The 14,929-nt window shown below is 46.4% G+C and overlaps 1 protein-coding gene across 13 annotated transcripts in view; it reads left to right on the forward strand.

Annotated features, from left to right (window-relative positions):
- MCPH1 (microcephalin 1) overlaps nt 1-14,929 on the forward strand; it is a 220,330-nt gene that overhangs the window by 43,663 nt on the left and 161,738 nt on the right. The window contains exons 10-11 of one of the 13 annotated variants that reach the window (XM_043893814.1): nt 6,561-6,658; nt 12,530-12,578. The exons of 10 other annotated variants lie outside the window; for them this stretch is intronic. In XM_043893814.1, coding sequence (XP_043749749.1) covers nt 6,561-6,658; nt 12,530-12,563 — 132 coding nt within the window. In that variant the 3' untranslated portion in view covers nt 12,564-12,578. Of the gene's footprint in view, nt 1-6,560; nt 13,236-14,929 lie in introns of those variants that run through there. 2 more of the 13 variants (XM_043893815.1, XM_043893813.1) reach the window with 2 other exon arrangements.

The raw sequence follows: 14,929 nt of genomic DNA on the forward strand, positions 1-14,929 counted from the left end.
GAGTGGCTACACAAGTTTACCTTCCCACCAGCAGTGTGGGAGGGTTCCCTTTTCTCCACACCCTCTCCAGCATTTATTGTCTGTAGACCTTTTGATGATGGCCATCCTGGCATATATGAGGTGGTAACTCCTTGTGGTTTTGATTCACGTTTCTCTAGTAATGAGTAATGTTGAGTCTCTTTTCGTGTGCCTCTTGGCCACCTGGATGTCTTCTCTGGAGATGTGTCTGTTTGGGTCTGATGCCCCTGGAGGACTCTAAGTGATAGGGCTCTCAGGTTCCGCCTGGGACCTTGTGAGTTGGGGTTTCCTGTGAAAGCCCCCATCCAGTATAGTCTCCCGCCTCAGGAAGGAACCTGGCTCCCAGCACAGAGGGTTCACCTTGCCTTCCTCAGGGCAGAGGACACAGCCCGGATTTCCTGCCTTCCTCCATTACTCTTGTCCTCATTCACTGCACAGCCTTTTCTCTAATGAATCGAGAGCTTGTCATGCCTGAGGGCAGTGGCCCCCTGCTTTGTCCCATGTCGGGGATCTGAAGTTGTTGAGGTACCTGACTCACACCCCTAGACATCCTGATGTCTTTAATATGGGGTGCATCTTGGGCCCTAGAATTCTTAAAGATTCCTCCAGACCTAGTTCTAATATGAAACAGAGTTTGGAACCACTTTTATGCCTTAGGGACTATGTCTAGTGTAGTTGAAACAAGCAATTTATCTTGGAAGAAGTTCTATTTGTTTCTGAACTCTTCTCATATAAACTGATTTTATTCTTTAGACTTTTAAAAAACAAAGACAAAAACAAAATCCTGATTTTATTTGCTTAATGGCTAAGTATTTTAGAAGTGTGAATTTAGGTAGCAATATAGAGATGAATGGTCATGGTTTATCACTGTACAGGTTAAAATGAAGAGCAATAACAGCTTTTTTAAAATGCAATTTAAAATTTTAAAGATACAGTTTCCTGGCAGTTTTTGAGATCTTTGATTATTAGTGTAGGGAGCAGTGTTTATATTGGTATCTTATGTAATAGCAAGTCAGCAAAAGCACTAAGTTTAATTGCCTGGTGTTAAAAGTTTACTGTGGAGTGACACAAGAGTTGTATTGGTGAATTAAATACAGGTCTCGGATCTGTGACTTACCAATGAAATGTTAGTCTTGAGGGTTATGGTAGTGTCCAATCATTTCTGTTTTCCCCCACCAAAACTGAGGTCTTACCTGCTTGTTTTCATTCTTTATTAGATTTCAAGACAATCTGTGTTAAACTGAAATTTCAGACTTTTTAACATAGTCATGTTTTTATGTATAAATATATATCTAAGGGAGTAGATTCCATCAAGCGCAACAATTGTTGACCATTTTTTAAAAAAAAATCTTGCAACTGGATTTAACGTTGAATAAAGCAGCTTCCTTCGTAGCTCAGTTGGTAAAGAGTCTGTCTGCAATGCAGGAGACCCAGGTTCCATTCTTGGGTCAGGAAGATCTCCTGGAGAAGGAAATGGCAACCCACTCCAGTATTCTTGCCTGGAGAATCCCATGGATGGAGGAACCTGGCAGACGACAGTCCATGGGGTCGCAAGAGTTGGACATGACTTAGTGACTAAACCACAAAGCAGCTTTACAGGAAATATCTTTCATCTGCTAATGCCTCTACTGGAACAGAGAATTCTCATGTGTAGAATATGGGGTCGTATTTTTGTGTTTCCACATGAGAGCTAGCATCCATACTGTTTCTGTAGTTATGAAAATGGTTTAAAACACATGTGTCTCAGGACCCTGATGATCTTTTTTAATCTTAAACTTGAGGTGACACCTGCAGGTAAAGTAACATCCTTTCTGGGCAGCCCTGCAGAGCAAGCCTGTGAGGCTGTGAATCCTGAGTTCTGTAGGGTATAATGGGGTGGAAACTGGGGAGCCTGTGTGTGGGGGTCCCAGCCTGGTTAGGGGAGCAGCCTGGAAAGGATGTGGCGCACCCAGCAGGAGGCGGACGCCTCTCGACCTCGGTTGCTTCTGCTGTCAGCCTGCGCCGCGGTCACGGACTTGCAGTCTCCCCTGCTTTGGAGACTTCTCACTTCTCTTTCTTCTGCTTCTGGGGATTCTCTCCATGTGCTGCCTGAGCCTTCCGTGTCCCATGCCTCATAGTTTTTCTGTATTTGTATATATCTTTCCTTTTTCATCTCCTTATTTTGTCCTGGGTATCTTCTTTTACTCTTCCCCCTATATAGGTCTGTTTTTATTGTTGTTCAGTCACTAAGTCGTGTCTGACTCTTTGCGACCCCATGGACTGTAGCATGCCAGGTTTCCCTGTTCTTTCTGTATCTCCCCGACTTTGCACAAACTCTTGTCCATTGAGTCGTGACACCATCCAACCATCTCATCCTCTGTCACCCCCTTCTTCTCCTGCCATCAGTCTTTCCCAGCATCAGTGTCTTTTCCAGTTGGCTCTTTGCATCAGGTGACCAGAGTATCGGACCTTCAGTATCAGTCCTTCCAGTGAATATTCAGGACTGATCTCCTTTAGGACTGACTGGTTTGATCTCCTTGCAGTCCAAGGGACTGTCAAGAGTCTTCTCCAGGATCATAGTTCGAAAGCATCAATTCTTGGATGCTCAGTCTTCTTTAGGGTCCAACTTTCACATTTGCCAACAAAGGTCCATCTGGTCAAAGCTGTGGTTTTTCCACTAGTCATGTATGGATGGGAGAAGGCAATGGCACCCCACTCCAGTACTCTTGCCTGGAAAATCCCATGGACGGAGGACCCTGGTGGGCTGCAGTCCATGGGGTCGCTAAGAGTAGGACACGACTGAGCGACTTCACTTTCACTTTTCACTTTCATGCTTTGGAGAAGGAAATGGCAATCCACTCCAGTGTTCTTGCCTGGAGAATCCCAGGGACGGGGGAGGCTGGTGGGCTGCTGTCAATGGGTTCACACAGAGTCGGACATGACTGAAGGAACTTAGCAGCAGCAGCAGCATGTATGGATGTGAAAGTGAAAGTCTCCCAGTTGTGTCCGACTCTTTGCAACCTCATGCACTGGGAATTCTCCAGGCCAGAATACTGGAATGTGTAGCTTTTCCCTTCTCCAGGGGATCTTCCCAACCCATGGGTCAAACCCAGGTCTCTGTATTGTAGGCAGATTCTTTACCAGCTGAGCTGCATAGAAAACGTGGATATGAGAGAAGAACTATAAAGAAAGCTGAGCGCCAAAGAATTGATGCTTTTGAACTGTGGTTTTGGAGAAGACTCTTGAGAGTCCCTTGGACTGCAAGGAGATCCAACCCGTCCATCCTAAAGGAAGTCAATCCTGAATAGTCATTGGAAGGACTGATGCTGAAGTTGGAACTCCAATCCTTTGGCCTCCTGATGCAAAGAACTGATTCATTGGCAAAGGCCCTGATGCTGGGAAAGATTGGAGGAGGGAGGAGAAGGAGACGACAGAGGATGAGACGGTTGGATGGCATCACTGACTCAACAGACAAGAGTTTGAGCAACTCTGGGAGTTGGCGATGGACAGGGAGGCCTGGCTTGCTGCAGTCCATGGGGTTGCAAGGAGTCAGACATGACTGAGTGACTGAACTGAACTGAACTCACATTAGTACATGACTAGTGGAAGAACCGGAGAAGGCCATGGCACCCCACTCCAGTACTCTTGCCTGGAAAATCCCATGGACAGAGGAGCCTGGTAGGCTGCAGTCCATGGGGTCACGAAGAGTCAGATACGACTGAGCGTCTTCCCTTTCACTTTTCACTTTCATGCATTGGAGAAGGAAATGGCAACCCACTCCAGTGTTCTTGCCTGGAGAATCCCAGGGACAGGGGAGCCTGGTGGGCTGCTGCCTATGGGGTCGCACAGAGTCGGACACGACTGAAGTGACTTAGCAGCAGCAGCAGTGGAAGAACCATAACTTTGACTAGATGGACCTTTGTTGGCAAACTGATGTCTCTGCTTTTTAATAGGCTGTCTAGATTTGTCAAAATTTTTCTTCCAAGGAGTAAACGTCTTTTAGTTTCGTGGCTGCAGTCACCATCCGCAGTGATTTTGGAGCCCAAAAAAAATACTCTGTCACTGCTTCCATTGTTTCCCATCTCTTTGCCACGAAACGATGAGACCAGATGCCATGACCTTAGTTTTTTGAATGTTGAGATTTAAGCCAGCTGTTTTACTCTCCTCCTTCACCCTCACCAAGAGACTTTCTAGTTCCTCTTCACTTTTGCAATAGGGTGGTATCATCTGCTATCTGAGATTATTGATATTCCTCCTGGCAATCTTCATTACAGACTTGTGCTTCATCCAGCCCAGCATTTCATATGATGTACTCTGCATATAAGTTAAATAAGCAGGGTAACAATATGCAGCCTTGACTTACTCCTTTCCCAATTTGGAACCAGTCTGCTGTTCCATGTCCGGTTCTAACTGTTGCTTCTTGACCTGTGTACAGGTTTGTCAGGATACAGTTCACGTGGTCTGGTATTCCCATCTCTCTAAGAATTTTCCACAGTGTGTTGTGATCCACACAGCCAAAGGCTTTAATGTAAGTCAGTGAAGCAGAAGTAGATGTTCTTCTGGAACTCTCTTGCTTTTTGTATGATCCAGCAGATGTTGGCAATTTGATCTCTGGTTCCTCTGCCTTTTCTAAATCCAGCTTATACACCTGGAAGTTCTCAGTTTGTGTATTGTTGAAACCTAGCTTGAAGGATTTTGAGCATTTCTTTGCTAGCATGTGAAATGAGCACTATTGTGCTATTCTTGGAGAAGGAAATGGCAACCCACTCCAGTATTCTTGCCTAGAGAATCCCGTGGACAGAGGAGCCTGGTGGGCTGCTGTCCATGGGGTTACACAGAAGCAGACGCGACTGAAAGACTTGGCATGAATGCATGCATTGGAGAAGGAAATGGCAACCCACTCCAGTGCTCTTGTCTGGAGAATCCCAGGAGCAGAGGAGCCTGGTGGGCTGCCGTCTTTGGGGTCGTACAGAGTCGGACACGACTGAAGTGACTTAGCAGCAGCAGCAGCAGCAATGCTGTGCTTATGATAAACCTATATATTAAGTTTTAAAACCTCTTTGTATTTTTTAGTTCTCATCATTCTATTTGGATTTTTTTTAATTTCCAGTGTTCTGCCAAAATTGTTTGTTTTTTACTTCTCTGTGCATAATCATATTCGTTTCCAAATCTAAGCCCAATAGCTGCATTTCCTGGCTTCTTTAGTTTCTGTCTTTATTATCTGTTGTTTCTCCTAGTTTTCTGCCATATGTTCTCTAATATGCTTGTTTGTTTTTGGCCTATTTTCCTGCCAAGAGTTGAGGTGACCTGAGGTTGAGCTCCTCTGTCTGTGAGGCCAGCTGTCCCCATGGTTCACCTGCAGGCTTCTCTTCCTCCGTGACCTGCTGTCTTATCAGCGTGGCAGCATCTCCGTCAGTGTGTCTGTATCTAGTCCAGCTTGACTAATTGTTCATGGTGGGGAGGTTGTTATGAACTACTTAGTCTGTCATTCCTGGACATAATGGGTGAATTTTAATAGCCATTAAAATTTTTTTTTCTCTCTAATTAGAGACGGGATAAATCCTTCTCTGAGAAAAGAACAACAAGAGACCAAGTCAGCAGAATTTTTAAGATGAACATTCAAGTCATTGGTTGCAAAAGACATGCTAACCATCTCTTAAAGAGTTGAAAACAGATACAACTCAATGAAGAATTACAAAATCTGAGAGCTATTATTTCCATTAGAGATTTTTTGGTTTAGTACTCACTTTTAATGGAAAAAGCCATCTTGTACATTGGTGGGAAACTGTCTTTTTTAGACTTATTACTTTAAATATATGCTTATAAATCTGTTGAACCTTTTATTATTTTGAGACTCCAGTTGAGCAGTGCCATTACCTCCATTATCTTAGCTTATAATATGTGGGTCATTGGCAAGGAAATATATTTCTGCCGTCTTTTCAGAAGGACAAGCATGAAATGTTATGACAAATCGTAACCCGTGTTCTCTTTTGCTTGTTTAATATTGTCAGACATAGACCCTGATGAAGATAAATATAATGTTAATGCTAGTTATACAGTAAACATATATGAATATGTGGGATTTTTTTTTCCTCCAAAGTATTTCTTCTGCTACTTCTGTTATTTTTGTTATTGTTGTTCAAGTATCATCAGCCTTAACACAGTTCTTCTTGTAAGTCATCAACTGGACAAGAAAACCCAGCTTCCCTGAGAGGGTCTGCTTTTAAGTCTTGCTTTGGAGCCCTCTGTACCAAGCAGATCTGTCATGAGAGGGCGAACGCTGGGTCAGAGAGTAGGGAGTGTCTAACCGGCTTTCATCAGCTTGGAGACTTAGAGCGAAGTGAGGAGCCCAACAGTTAAAATTATACAGGTGCACTTATTATATTGTTGAGTCGCTAAGGTGTGTCTGAGTCTTTGCAACCCCAGGGACTGTAGCCCACCGGGCTCCTCTGTCTGTGAGATTTCCCAGGCTAGAACACTGGAGGAGTTTGCCATGCCTTCCTCCAGGGGATCTTCCCAAACCAGGGATTGAACCTGCGTATGTTGTGTCTCTGCATTGCCAGGTGGATTGTTTAACCACTTTGCTGCATGGGAAGCCCACCCTTACGACAACAGTAGTTAAAACCAAAGAGAAGGAGGAAGACACTACATACCCGATCAAGTGCTTAAATTTCCACATCTCTCATGCTGAGTAGAAAACAAACGCTGAGTAATGACTTGCATGTGTTCCAGTAATTGCTTGTTCTCACATATTTTATTAGCCTGTGCGCCTTCCGGGACCAAGCTTTCATCTTTTGATACTCTTTGTAATATAGCATGACACACAAAATTGATGTTCTGTAAATATTTACTGAGTGAATAAAGGCTGCATGCATTTCCCTTCTGCTTTTTTGAGTTCGCATCTTACACTGTTCCTAGTGCTTTTAACCGTCACTCAGTGATGTCGTGTTCATCATAATCTATCTAGGAAAGAGGGCATCTGCGCCGTCTCGATGTAAGCCAGAGCTGATGCTTTCTGGAGCCTCCTCTCCTCCCACAGGCCCCTGAGTGAGCTCACCACTGCGCTGCTGGAGCCGCTGTTTATGAATGTGCTCTTAGCCTTTGCAGTGATCCTAGGACCCCGGCTGCCTGCCACAGATAGTGCGCTTGGCTGGAAGCATGTAATCTTGTGGGCTGTTTTGTTCTGAAAGTTTAGCTTTCAACTTGAAAGAGCCGTTGACTCACCCAAATGACAGGTGATGTTTATTTTGTTTCTTGACAGTTCTGCATGAGCATGCTGTTGTTACCCACTTAGGAGAACCACCACGCTTCCTGAAGGATGGCCCCTCTGTAAATATCCCCGTAAACAGCTGCCCATTGTTCAGACACCCCCCATCCCCCAAGAGCAGTAAGATGGGGCCTGCCTCCCGTGGGGGCCTTGGCGGATAGTTTGAGGGAGCAGCTGGCAGAGCCTGCAGGGACCGAGATTTCTGGCACCAGGATCTGTAGTTGCTTTGATGAGCCATTCCTGGCAAAGCGCACGCAGAGTTGGCAGTGGAAGGGGGCGGGCAGTTGCTCGTTATGACAGGTGTCCAGTCTGCCAGCGGATGCGCCTCTGAGTCCATCCGAGAACCTCTGCTGCCGGGAGGTGTAACAAGTGCTTATGGCTCCGTCAGCCTGCTGTTGGGTTTTTTTTTTCTTTTCGTGTATGAGAAAAAAATACTTATATAGGAAACATTAAAAAAGAACCTTCAAAGAGCGCCACCTTTTCTTCACTGTTTTCTGTGTCTGCTGGCTGCTGTGTGCCGCGTTCTAAACACGTGCTTCAGAAAGCCTCAGGCGTGCGGGCCACTGGGCCGACGCTGAAGCCACTCTCGTGAGTCCCCGGCGGTCCTCTTGGGCCAGTAAAGGCAGAGCCAACGTAGAACCCCTCCCCCCCCCAGCCCCCACCAGAGGTCTGGAGGCAGAGGACACTGAGAGACCCCGTTAGCATCTGCCTCGGGCGTTCGGAGACTGGGCGGGTTCGAGATGCACGCTCCGATGTAGTCACAGCTGCTGGTTCCGAAGGTCTAGCTCACTAAATATGCCATTTGGGGAATGTTAGCCAAAGGGATCGTAACCTTGGTAACCTGGCTTAGAAATATCAAATTAATCTGAGTTGTGCAAAACCTCAGAATAGTAACCAGCTGAAGTAGCAGTCTTTAATTCAACAAAATGGATTATCTGGGAATAAAGGAGCTGAAGAGAAGGAAAAGACATGCAACTCCGTTTCCCGCCCCTCCTTTTTCCAGTGGCATTTAAAAAAATTTTATATATATATGTAAATATATTTGACCAGGCTGTGTGGCATGTGGGACCCTAGCCCCCAACCAGGGACTGAACCCGCACCCCCTGCACTGGAAGTGAAGAGGCCTGACCTGCAGGCCGCCAGCATGCACGCCGGCTCAGTGGTGTCTGGCTCTGTACCCCACGGACTGTAGCCCGCCAGGCTCCTCTGTCCATGGGGTTCTCCAGCGAGAATACTGGAGTGGGTTGCTGTTCCCTCCCAGGGAATCCTCCCCACCGATGGATGGAACCCGTGTCTCTTACACTTCCTGCATTGGCAGGGGGATTCTTTAGAACTCGTGCCACCGAGGGAACTCCCTAAATGCTTTCCTCACTCAGCAGCCGCTGTGCCAGGGGACTGTTCCCGCCTAATGTGATGACCCCCCGCCCCCGCCCTCTTCTCAGACAGTTAGAGATCCAAGCGCAGCTCCATCATTCCGTCTCTCTCCCCAGTTTGGAAACATGACTCACTTCTGCCCAGTGAGACGCGAAGGGAAGTCTTGCTGGGAGGTTTCTGGAAAGAGCCTCCTGTCCCTGGAGACGGCCCTGGGAAGATACCCACTCCTGCTCCTCTGCTCTGTTACGGCTGGCCGTGCCTCCCGGAAGGGGCCGCATGGGCCAAGGACCCTCCGGAGAGTGGCCCTGGAGAGGGCTGGGAGGGGCCTGCAGGCCTCAGTGCGGGTGGGAGCCGTCATCTGCATGTTGCTAAGGTGCCAGGACGTGCACACGTGGAGACGCACATGTGTGTCCACAAAGCTTGCGTCCACTTTACACATGGGTGGTTTTCCCAGCAGGTTTTTTCCCAGTCTTCTCTGGAGGAGCAGCGCTGTCCTCTCTTGTCACAAGAAATTTATTGCTTCTCCTCTCCTTAAGTCTGCTCAACCCTCTCTGCTTGGTTTCAAAGTGACTGCTCTCCAAATAAATACTTACGAATATGAATTATTGGATATTACTAGTTTTAAAAAAAAAGAAGTTAAAACAGCATTATTCAGATGGGAAGGAGTTGAATAGAAGAGTGACAGATGAAGCCACAACTCAATCAATGAGGCATTATTACAGCCTCTTAGAAAATAAAGCTGGAGGCGTTTCACGCAGATCTTGGCACATGCGTCTGTGGCTTTTGGGTGTGCGTTGGGGTTTAGTGAACGTATCAGCGGTGAGTCAGGATAACGTACAATGGCTGAGAATCGGGCAGGCTGCTCTGCAGGGCTTCTCGCTCTGCCCTGCCTTATCAGTGGATTTCAGTTTTTCAAAAACTTCTTTAAATATATACGCTGTTTTATTTTTCTGTGGAAATGTCTTCTGCTTTCTACTTCTGAATAAATCCACTAGTTGTAATCTAATTCTGTTCATTCTTTTAAAAAACACCAAAGGGAATTCCCTGGTGGTCCAGTGGTTAGGACTCGGTGCTTTAGCCGCCAAGGGCTTGGGTTCCACTCCTGGCCAGGGCACTGAGATCCCACAAACCTCTCGATGCAGCCAAAGTAAACAAATAAAGTAAAAATGTGAAGAGGCACCAAATCTTTCTCAGCATTGATCAGATTGGGGCTTTTTTCTTTCTTTATTTCTGAGTTTTTTTTTTTTTTTTTTTTTTACTGTGTCTCTCCAGCTCATCGGGTGAAGTTTTAGCACAGAGATGGGACAACAGATAGCAAACTAGGAATCCAAACCCAGGCTGAGGCTACGGTGTGAGCCCCGAGGTTCAGGGCCAGAGGAAACAAGGGTGTATCTTTGTCTCAGACATCCCATGAGGTTGCCTTTTCCCCCCAAGTTTACCCTGCTTGTTTCCCAAAGGCCAGACTCTTTGAGTTTAGGGTATATTGAGAGTATATGGTGAAAGAACTCTGCCCTTCACAGGAGCTGAGCTGTCTGAGCAAGTTTCTTTCTCAGACTGCCCGCAGGGGCTGGGATCTGAAGCCGGTTCTTAGCTGCCTGCGGGTGGCGGCGCTGAAAGGCAGGCTCAGGCCGGCCACCCACCCTGGACGCCCTTCTCCCACGGAATGCAGTATGGGCTCAGATGCCTCACGTCGTTCTGTGGGCCGTTGTCTGTTGTCCTCTGTCTGAGAGGGGCTGCACAGACAGAGGGGTCCCAGGTGGGGCCTGCGGGAGCCCCGTGGGGCCACCCTTGCCCGGCCCTCCCGTGCACACCCCTCCTCCTCTCTGGGACACTCGGCGGCCTGGGTCCCGCCTCCTTCCTCGCCTGGCCCTTCTCCTCAGAGCCCGTTCCTGAGTGCAGAAGCGGTTATGGCAGTCCAGTCTGCACAGGCTACTGGGATGGAACTCAGCAGATTAGACAGCTCATGAAGAGCATTCTGGAGGCTGAGGTCAAGGCCAGGCAGGTTCAGGGTCAGGCGTGGCCACCCCCTGGTTCATGAATGGCCGTCTTCTCACGGGGAGCTGGTATGGCAGACAGGAGAGGTGCAGGGGTCCCTTTTGTAAGGCTGCACCCTTGTGACCTAATCACCCCTGAAGCCCTGCCTCTCGACATTGTCACCTTGGGGTTGGGATTCCAGCAGAGGAACTCTGGGGGACAGAGCCGTTCCGTTCTGAGGACTGTGCTCCTTGCTATTAGGGCTCCATGGCCTCTGGTCCCCAGCACACTCAGGGCCAGGAGTCAGGTAGAGGCTGACCCCTGGCACTTTGAGCGTTTGATGCTAAGTTTGTTAGATAAAGCATCTTACAATATCATGATATTTGTGTGTATGTGTTTTTTAACAAATTGGGTGTTGACAAGTAAGTCAGATGTTTCATTTTCTCTGTGCTTGTTTTTTTTTTCCTTTTACTATAAACAGTTCATCTTTATCCAACATATGAGTATCAGAATTGATACTGATGTTTTACTGACCAATAAAACTGATCATTTTATTATTGCTTTGTTTGAGAACATTTAGAAAGGTATTATATTTTTTAGGGGAAAAAAAAACCCTGAATGTTAAGAGTCACTGTAATTCTCCTAATTAAAAAAACAGATTCACGTAAGGAAAAAATACGTGAAAAAGGACAGTTAAGTTACAAAAAGATTCACTTAAGAAAGTTAAAGATTTCTGCCCCAGCTTTCTGCAGTGAGGCCCAGCTTCAGAGTATTGATTTTATCATCAAATTAAAAGCCAAGGGATAATACTCTGAAGGACACATCTAGTGAGCTGCTTATTTTTAAAAAGCTGGGGTCTCTTATCCATAGATTGAGCTTTTTCTGAAGACACTTAAATGATGTAGCTGCTAAGGTCTAGATAATAGAAAATTCTCAGGTCTGAATTGAAGACATTTGTCCAGAATTAATGTTTTTTCCTATATGATTTGCTCACTTTTATGTTCTCTAGGGGGCTTCCCTGGTGGCTCAGATGGTAAAGAATCTGCCTGCAATATGGGAAACCCAGGTTTGATCCCTGGATTGGGAAGACCTCCTGGAGAAGGGAGTGGCTACCCACTCCAGTATCCTTGCCTGGACAATTCCATGGACCGAGGAGCCTAGTGGGCTACAGTTCATGGGGTCTCAAAGAGTTGGACACAACTGAGCAAATGTTCTCTATAGTCAAAATTCATGCAAATATATGATTTTGGCGGTGCCCACATATCTAGGGTAGCTTATATTAGTAGTGATTGAAATCAATAATCTTGGCAAAGGTGTGGATTATCTCTTCACTTTTAAAAAGATTTATTTATTTTTAATTGAAGGATAATTGCTTTACAGTATTTTGTTGGTTTCTGCCGTACATCAACGTGAATCAGCCTCTTTACCTTGTTTTTTTTTTTTTTTAGGAAATGTGTTTCCACTGTTTGCTTATGAAATGGTACCTAAACCCAAAACATTTAAAGAATGTTATATTTTTGAAGCGTTTCTTTTTTGTCACTCTTAAAACAAGTATGTTTGTTTCATTTGACCTCCCTTTGATCTTATTAAAACAAAATCAACTAGACTATTTCCCAGATATTCACTTTGACCTGCCCTCCCCCAACTCACCGCTTTAGAACTTCCAGAAAGTGCTTTTGCTAAAATTAAGTACTGTGTTTCATATCTGCAAGCTCTTCCTCGCTGGTTAGTAAATTATTTCCTACGGTTATCTCTCCTTGTCGGCTTTGATCACCTTTTGATGCTGCGTAGCTGTATTTGGACAAGTGTTTTCCTTTTAAGGAACAGTGTGTTGCTATGCTTTCTTTTTTTCATGAACAACAATGTTGAAAACGTAGAAGTTTGTTTTTCTTCTTTCTGGCATGGGCGTTCTATAAGAGCAATACTGGATGGCTTACCTGCACAGATGTGAGCAGAGAAAGAGCGGGACAAGGACATTCTACATTAACGTACAGAAGGTGATGGGGTGAGAGTTTCCACTTCTCTTGAGGTTGTCCATACACTGCAGTTTCACTGTATCTTCATTTCTGAGATCGTCAGCTCACAGATACAGTGTTAAGATACATGCCCTATGTTTATGTTTCTTCTCACGTCTGATGAATCCAGTTAAGCCCAGGGATGAGCCGTGAATACAGGTAAACTTTCTGGATCTCCAAGCTGTGTCCCACCAGCGTCAGTGCAGGAAGACAGCAGAGGTTGTACCTTGAACCACTGGCTGCCTTGTCAACTTAGCATCACAAGCTACTGCAGACGATGAAAGAGTTCTTGTGTCCTCTCAAAAATAAGGAGAAAATCAGTGGAGCCTCCATAGTGGCTTTACAAGCCACACTAGTGTAAACTACGGGGCGCCATTTCTACCGTCCTGTTCAGAATCAGGAAACGTCTTCCCCCTGTGAACTCAGACCATCCCAAGCGACTTGCCTCACTCCCCCTCTAAAGGCCCCTGTATGAAGGAGCTTGCTGCAGTGTCGCACCTCTTTTTACGCCGTACCGCCCACTTCTGGACCTCTTGTCTTGTGTTGACGAGAAACAGAGGATGTTCACTGCTGATTGCGTAGCCCTTCCCGCTCTGCTGAAGTGAGCGCTGCTCTCTCCCGCTTCCTCCCAGATGGTCCCGCTCTTCCCCTCAGCTGCTCACTCGCTCCCGCTCTCCAGTTCTATGTGGTCCACCACGGTGCAAGGCTGCCTCACCCCCGCGCCCAGGTCCCTTTATTCCACCTCCTCCTGGTTTTCTTGAAGCCCACGCTGCCATTGCGTCTTCGTTGTTGCAGCCTTGGTGCCCATTCCATCTTCTCTCATCCAGGCTTTTTTTTTCCAGTTGATTATTATATCATTTCACCTTCCTCCCAGTCTTGCCACAATTCTTCCCAAGACTTACTGTCTTCTGAATGTTGATCTCTGAAGTGACATCTTGGTAAATCCATACAAACTCCTCTCAGATTTCCAAAGGAGCCCCTTTCTGTCCCTCCCTTTGCATATTTGTCCTGTCTACACCATCCTGTCCCACCTTGCCTGCCAAACTCCTCATCCTCCAAGTCTGAACTGAGTCACATTTTCCTTCAAGATTTCCTGACCACCTTCCCCCTTCAGGCTGCCAGTTTTGTCTCCTTTGTAGTCTCGACTATACATATATCTGATGATACCTGTAATTTGACTGGATTATAACTTTATGTCAAAATGCTTTTCACCCTCTTTACAGCGGGAATCGTTGTTCTTTATATCCCTAGTGTCTGGTTTTGTGCTTGATAAATTAGTCTGACTTATTTAGTGTCTAATGACCAAATGAATATTAGTATCTGCATTCTTTTTAGGATAGGGTGATTCTGTTTCTATTAATTATTCAAGGATTTCCTCCTCTTTTCATCTTTTTATATTCAAAATTGACCTTAGAGGACAAACTTGACATTGGAAAATAAAACACTAAAGTGGAAGATCTAATGAGACAGTTGCTTCTTGGGTATTCACATGTTTCTCAGAACTCTGTCCCTAGACATTTAAAACAAACATGTAGTTGTTGTGACAGACAAAATGTACTGAAATTAGGGAGGTGGTTTTACTCAGACTATTACAATACGGAGCTCACTCTTTGATGGGGAAAGCTCTGGGGAAGGAGAAGCCTGGGGCTTCACAGAGGATAAACAGGGTGGCACGGAGGATCTTTGGGCGAGAAGATGTGAGCACAGGCCGTCTTATCTGAGTTGGTGGGGGGAGAGAGGTGGTGTGGGTGATGGAGAGCAGTGGTCCTTTGCAGTTAGCCTCTTCTTCAAACACGAGGGTGGCGGCTTCCCAACCCGTGCAGCTTTGCAGGCGCACAGCGCTCAGGTTCCATGTTCTCGGTCCCAGAGAAAAGGATGCGGTTCCTCAGCAGACAACTCGGACGTGATGGGAAACCTTCTGAGTGAGGCAGAGCTGAATCTCAGCCTCTGGGGAATCCTTGCTGATGCTGGTTCATCTGCCGTTGGCAAAGACTTGGTTGTTTTCGGGCCCTGAAGATTGGGCATTGTAAAAGAGGTGTTCCTAAAGTGAAAAGGAACAAACAAATTGACGGAGGCGGTTGTACTGTATGCAGACTCGGGAGCCGAGCCTTCAGGACCCCGTGAAGGAGCGGCTCTGTTTTGTTGGACAGCTGGTCAGGTGTCCTGAGGGTCTCCATCAGGGTTGCCCACGGGCATGGCCGCCTCTCACACTGAGGCATGGCCAGACGCTCCGGGGCCTGTGCAGAGAGGAGCCTGCCCACCTGGGCTCCTGTTGCGCAGCGGCACCCCCGGCTCCATCAGA

Source organism: Cervus elaphus, chromosome 32 (genome assembly GCF_910594005.1).
Source record: "Cervus elaphus chromosome 32, mCerEla1.1, whole genome shotgun sequence".
In the NCBI taxonomy this organism is placed as follows: domain Eukaryota; kingdom Metazoa; phylum Chordata; class Mammalia; order Artiodactyla; family Cervidae; genus Cervus; species Cervus elaphus.